We start from the raw sequence: 6,840 nt of genomic DNA, 5'->3' as shown, positions 1-6,840 counted from the left end.
TTTTCATTTTTTTCATGCACTTGCATAATCGCTTGATGACCTTATCCGGCTTCCTGCTTCATGCTACTTTTTAAGACTTGCTTCCCCGCTTCCACTTCACACATCGCTTATTGTATCCATCCATTTTGTTTTCTGGTAACTATGCATCTATGTCAAACAAGTCTCTCTATGTCTGGTGGTTTGTCCCCGGTGACATAGGTCAGACATGCTTAGGCATTGTTTTTATTTATTTTAATAATTTTAATAACATTTATTCCTCTAAAAAATTTAATAACATTTTAATAAAGTCACATTTTATGCATTAAGATATCAAAAAAATAGTTTTTGTTTATTTGAAAGTAAAAAAAAAACCCTGTCCTCATATCCTATTTTTGAAAAACAAAATTCTCCAATTCTTGTGCCGAACTCGTGTTGAAGTTGGGTCTTACATTCTTTATGTCAGTGATGCCTTGAGCTAGTTAGGTTTTTGGAGAGACCATGATGAAAGGTAAATGCTAGTGGTGGCAGTCAATTTCTTTTTTTTTTCGTAATTTTCTTTCATGACTTTATTTTCTGATTTTCTCAAGTATTTTAAATAGCTCCTATCAAAGAAAAAAATAAAAGTATCTTAAATAGTTATATAATAGAACCAACATACATCCATGGCACTTACTGGCAATTGACCCATTATAATTTAAGGCAAACATATTAATCCGCAAATAACAAAGGGACCCCTCATTTCGATTTTCAACCATCTCTAAAGTCTAAACAAATCAATACAGTTTCAACATTTCCCTTTACTGACCACTTGGATGAGTTGATTTCTTCTTCCAGCTACCCAACATGCGATTTCCAAGCCAACTAACACCTTTCAAATCATTGGCCATCTCTTTTCGTATATGACATCCCAAGTTTAGAGAACCATTGAATCGCTGGAACCCAGTATTGCTTTTGTCACACAATAGCCAGTGAGAAATATCCACCAAAAAACTATGTCCAACCAATCCTGTTCCTCCCCTGCCTTAGCCTTCCCATATATAAACCCTTCTCCTCCCTATCCAACTTGACTCTGTGTCGGTGGGTGGGTTTTGTGAATTTTGGGTGAGGATGGTCAGGAGGTGCTCACATTGTGGGATCAATGGCCACAATTCTAGGACTTGCAGTAATTACAGAGGAGGTGGGTTGAGGTTGTTTGGGGTTCAATTGCAGGTTTCTCTAATGAGGAAGAGTCTTAGCATGGAGGTGTTATCACCTTCGTATACTAACTCTGTGGAGGACAACCATGGCAGTGGCAACGCTGATAATGGTTATCTTTCTGATGGACTTGTGCACTCATGTGGCAGAGCCCATGAAAGGAAGAAGGGTGAGTGACCAATCTTTCTTCTTTTCGACTTTATTCTTTCACTGTGCTCCTTTACCACCGATTTACCTTCATAATTGTCTTCCATTTTCTCTTAAAAGTTTCCTTTTATACTGTTGATTTTGAGGTTCCCATTGGGGGGTGCCTGTGTAGTGCATGCCAGGTGTTGTAGTTGCAGTTGGTTTTTGTTTCCGAGGTGCTCTGTTTGCCTTTTTTTCTGGTCAGATTGGAGGTTCAATGATTATGTCAAATTGGTGAGGGAAAAGTTGTTTTCTCAAGTTGGTAACCTCTCACATTCATGCTGATTTACGTTCAGTGGATGAGAAATATGAATACCCTTCTTTTTTCTGTTTTTTGGTGGTCATTAAAGTGCTAACTTGATTTCATGTGAAGTTTTGCTCCTTGTTCACTTGAAGCACTACCGACCATCCAAGTTCACATTTTTTTTCACATTTTCACATAATTTGGAATTTCCTTTTGCACATTTTGATCCAGGGATTTTTTCTATTCACATCTTTTTTCGATGGTTTTTTTATCTTATATGCACTAATTTTTCGTGGATTAGTTGTGGTCTTTGCATAACCTTTTGTGCTTATCAGGGGTTCCATGGACCGAGGAAGAGCACAGAACATTTCTAGCTGGGCTTGAGAAGCTTGGCAAGGGTGATTGGAGAGGAATATCAAGGAATTATGTTACTACCAGGACTCCTACTCAAGTAGCAAGCCATGCACAGAAGTATTTTCTCAGGCAGGCTAGCATTAACAAGAAGCGCCGGTCAAGCCTTTTCGACATGGTGATTTTCTGCGCAGACACTTGATCTTTGCTGCCTCATTTGGCTCTTATATGAATCATACTGTTGCAGGTGGGAAGCAGTAGCAAAGCTCCAAATCAAGACTCCAACATCAATGAGGCCCCCGTAATGGGCAAGGATCCTATATTCTCACGCAACTTACCGGATCCTACTTTGTCCCTTACTGGAATTTTCCCTCGAATTCAGGATGATAAATACCTGATCAATCTTAACAATCCTGAAAAAACAGCACCCATCTTGGGAAACCACCTGCAAAGCAGTAGCATCCAGTCAATTTCTTGCTCATTACATGAACCACTTGGTTCATCACATAGTCTCAGTTGTCAATCCTCATCCACATCGGCACCTATAGAACCAGCTGATTTGGAGCTCACTATTGCTTTCCCTCAACCTACCGATCGAAGCAAAACATCGCCAGGTCCCCTGCTAATTGGAGCCATAAGTGTGATCTGATCCAAGAATCATTAATATGTACCGCCATTTAACATGCTGTTGGTGTATAATGCAGTTCAATGCATAAACAAGGGCAGTTTATGCTGCTATCCGCTGCTAGAATTTATCTGTGAATTTAAATAAATATCATTAGGCCCATATTGTGTGTTCAACAAACTGCCAACTTTAGAGGGGACATTTATCCCTTTGTCTGTTCTGTTTAAAATCGTGTAAGAAGAGCACTAGAGTGACAATCACAAACCAAATGTTCATATGCTCATTGTCAGGTTTATGCTTCAATGGTTCTGAATGCTATAAAGCCTGAATGCCTTTTCTTCAGATTGTGGACATAACAAGGCTTCAATTTTCTGAGCATGGCATGTGCTCCTGTTCGAGAATTGGAACAAAAAGAAAAAAGAGCATCTGCTCATTTTAAGTGCTTGGAAGGACAACAGTGCTGATAGAATGATTATGTGCCGTTTTGTTATAACAATGAACACTTGTCATAAGCATGATGGCCCCGGAAAAATTGTAACTACCACATCATTAACATATTTCAAGGTTTCTCATATTGAAAACTGGTTTGGAGATGTCCACACTACAGTGTGAAGAAATGGTTATCGCATGGGCTTTACAGAGAAAAGAGGAAAGCAACGTGATGTATGCTCTATTTGTCATTTAATTCTTGTCAGGCGCACACAAACACATGGAAAATATTGTCTACGCTTGTTAGTCTAGTACCCTCTAATAAAAAACATCAGTTCATTTTCTTCATCTTTTTGTGGATCAAACTCCACAGATATGATCTACAAGTTTTTGTTTAAATGTGATTTTTTATTGTGTTGCATATGCAGGTTTTCATCAAGCACTTCAAAAATCGATTGATCTACGATGCAGTGAAATTTCACAGTTAAAAAAATTATGTTTTTGCATCAAAACTGCTTGATCTGAAAAATGCATTTCTTAATAGTCATGCATGTCGAACGCACACACGCACACTTTTAAATCTTCTCTTTGTTTTTGTGGTGATTATTCACACGATAGCACGCTCTCATTTTCTAGAGCAAAGGTTAAAGGTAGCGCAAAGAATAGCCAGGAACTTTGGGCTCTGAAAACATTGGGGTTGCCTCACACCAAGTTCCATCTTCGTTACATAGAATTTACATCTCGGTAGTGGTGCAATACACTCCGCAAAGAGACCCGCCATGGTCTGGGAGTCTGATCTTATTTGAGGTCTGCATAGTGTAGTGTGATCGCTTCCTTTAAGCCTCAGTAGAGCCTAAAAGCTTAACTTGGACTTCGGTTTAAAGAAACTAGACTTGAATTGGTCACCATCCAAGCCGAGCTCAAGGTGAGGCAAGTGCTACACACAGGACGCTCACGAAAAGTGTTGGATCAGCCTCATCTTGGCCATCATGGGATGGCCTGGTTTGCCCAAGTCCAAGCTGAGTTGAAACCTCGTATTCCATATCACACAGTTAATGCAGCAATGAAAATTCAGTAGTGCACATGAAGGCGCCAGATCAAGCCCCACTGGCACATGGGTGTGTCTGTAGCTTTCAGAGGTGGGTCTAGTAAGGCAGGGTGGTTGTGGGGCCCCAACCAGGGTTTTCCTCACTTCGGCAAGGGTTCCTAGTCACATATATAACTCGGATTTGAAGGGCTTTACATTCTAGTTATACCATTCAGCATTGCCTGTACGCCATGCATTGCAAGCTATGCAATAATACGCGTGCTTCGAATCCAATTAAGCATGAATACCAAGTCATGAATACCACCATGAAGAAAAAATGAGAAGAGAAAAAGAAAAAGGGGCGAGAACGAGTCCATTTCTGTTTCTTGGACACAAGCTCATAAAGAACTGCACGAGAAGAAAGTTGAAGAGCAGAACATTCCCAGTTCTGGTATCATATAAACTACAAGAATTGTTATGCTACAATTTCAATCGTGTTGCCTGCAACTTTTTACAAAATACAAACTTGGACCAATAAGGAAATGGAAGAAAAAGAGGTGAAAAAAATTATACCCCAAGAAAATAAAAAACTAATACATTACAAAACCAGCTATTTTACACGAAAAATTGAGAAGGGATGGGTGTCCTCGTCAAACTGATGCAAGGGAATGTAATGGCCTTGATTTCCGTCTTGTTAAGATCCCCAGGTGAGGGGGGGCACTTCTTGTGTCTTCTGTTTTCCCTAGATGAGGAGAGACAGGAAGATCAACCACCTCAACAATGTGCTCAAAATTCGGTTTACTTCGTGCTCTTGGATACCTGTCCCCGAGTAGTATGATACAGCCAATCAGGTAAATCACCTTTTTTGGAGTTTTTCCATTTTTATTTATAGTCATGAATCATGAGTGCCTTGGACCATCAGAGTAATACGTTTGGCACTATCTGCCCGAATGCTATCGCCTTTAAACCCCATCTGGAATTGAAAATGCGTTCAATGACATTAAAAACCCTGGTAGGAGAGCATGGAGAGCACAACTTGAACAAAGGATTGATGGGGAACATACCTCGTTTGAACTGCTGTCAGGTGAGAACCACCGCAGAAGAACTCCTAAATGTACAACAGCAGGTATAAACTTGAAAAGCAATGGGGTAGTCACCTGGATTCCTCTTTATGTTAGCCATTGAAATAGCAAAAATAATGAAAACAGATGGAAAAGACAAGTCAAGTTAATCACCAAACTAAGAGCCGTTGTCCCCAGAAGCAAGAGATACAATTTACCCTGTCAAAATGTACACAATAAGGTTTATTCTTTTGGAAATATGATGAAATACTATCATAATAAACTGTCACATATTTGTCTACAAGGAAGGATCACAATCCAAAAGCATTATATATATAGCAGGCAAAAGGAAGCCACATGGAGAAAGCAGCTACAGCATCTGGAACCCTATAAAATAAGAAACCCCAGCTAAACCATAATTCAGTACTGCACTTTAATAAGAGGGTGATTATAGAACAAGCAAAATAATTATGCTCAACAGGCCCCCTTATATCACAACTTCAATGCTTATTCAAGAAACATCACTAAATGCATGTTACCCCTTAGAGGAATGGTTCTTGAGAAGGAACCAAATAAATAGCAACAGATAGTGCCCAAGAAACAGTGGCAACAGTCAAAGATGAATACATCCATGATCATCCGAAGAACTAAAACTGATGCTCTTGTTCCAAACTCCTAGATGCTACTAGTATCAAAGCTTAGTGCCAGAGAGCTCAAGAGGCTGCAACAATTCAAGTTATCTTCCAGTAACCGTTATCCCTTTTTTTTTTTGAGAAAAAGGCAATAGTTAAGTTTTATTCAGATTTGTTCTGCTGTGTAAATTATACAGAAAACAGACAACTGACATGTTGCAGTAGAAATACATGAGACAGAGAAACAGTATCTGAAAGAATCTGAATAGGGCTTCAAGATAGTGCGCCTTCAAGCTTTGGAGAATAGCCTTCAATCTGAAAATACAAAATAAAGAGAAGAGAGGAGAGGGGGAGAAGAGGAGGATGCCAAATGGAAAGTAGGGCACGTTAAAAGTATCGTGGCCCTCTCTTAATAAGATATATATAGGATCTAACACTACTGAACAAAATACATGAAAAATATACAGGATTACAAGTATGCCACCGCCCAAGAATGGGGAAAGCATACGCTCGGATATGGATCCAATATCGGATCCATATCCGATACAAATACAATTCTAACATCCCCCCTCAAGTTGTGCATGAGTTTTCATCATGCCCAACTTGTTCTTCAAATGCCAAAAATGTGATCCAGTGAGTCCTTTGGTGAAAAGATCAACAACTTGTTCAGAAGTATGTATATATGCAGGGGAGATTTCCTCATCTTCTATTTTCTGACGAATGAAATGTTGATCAATCTCAATGTGCTTGGTACGACTGTGAAGTATGGGATTGAATGAAATTTTAATGGCACTTTGATTGTCAACCAGCATGGAAGATTGAGCAATAGGAAGAGATAATTCCCCAAGGAGGTGACGAAGCCAAGTAGCATCGGCAGTGCCAGCAGCCATGGCCCTATATTCAGCTTCTGTGCTTGATTTTGCAATGGCGCGTTGTCTGCGACTACTCCAACAGACAAGATTAGAATTGAGAAAGACACAATAGCCAGAAACAGATCGGCGTTCATCAAGATCGCTTCCCCAATCAGCATCAGTGTAAGTAGAGATAATATGACCATCCACAGTAGGAGACATGCGTTTATAAGTAAGTCCATCGCCAATAGTCCCCTTGAG

General features: G+C 39.6%; 2 protein-coding genes across 2 annotated transcripts in view; one reads left to right on the top strand and one right to left on the bottom strand.

Annotated features, from left to right (window-relative positions):
* Positions 1-1,034: 1,034 nt before the first annotated feature.
* LOC149820239 (transcription factor KUA1-like) lies at positions 1,035-2,741 on the top strand. Its single transcript, XM_089982401.1, has 3 exons — positions 1,035-1,342; positions 1,939-2,132; positions 2,202-2,741. Exons 1-3 carry the CDS (start codon positions 1,087-1,089, stop codon positions 2,601-2,603), a joined length of 852 nt encoding a protein of 283 aa, XP_089838527.1. The 5' UTR covers positions 1,035-1,086; the 3' UTR covers positions 2,604-2,741.
* Positions 2,742-4,459: 1,718 nt separating this feature from the next.
* The window catches only part of LOC149820238 (K(+) efflux antiporter 4-like), a 51,166-nt gene continuing 48,785 nt past the window's right edge, over positions 4,460-6,840 (bottom strand). The window contains exons 18-20 of the mRNA XM_089983885.1: positions 5,271-5,315; positions 5,100-5,192; positions 4,460-5,008 (exon numbers count right to left, since the gene is read on the bottom strand). Coding sequence (XP_089840011.1) covers positions 4,928-5,008; positions 5,100-5,192; positions 5,271-5,315 — 219 coding nt within the window. The 3' untranslated portion in view covers positions 4,460-4,927. The remainder of the gene's footprint in view (positions 5,009-5,099; positions 5,193-5,270; positions 5,316-6,840) is intronic.

This window comes from Nuphar pumila, chromosome 12, assembly GCF_984573655.1.
Source record: "Nuphar pumila chromosome 12, dmNupPumi1.hap1.1, whole genome shotgun sequence".
In the NCBI taxonomy this organism is placed as follows: Eukaryota; Viridiplantae; Streptophyta; class Magnoliopsida; order Nymphaeales; family Nymphaeaceae; genus Nuphar; species Nuphar pumila.
This window is presented reverse-complemented; position numbering and strand designations above follow the sequence as displayed.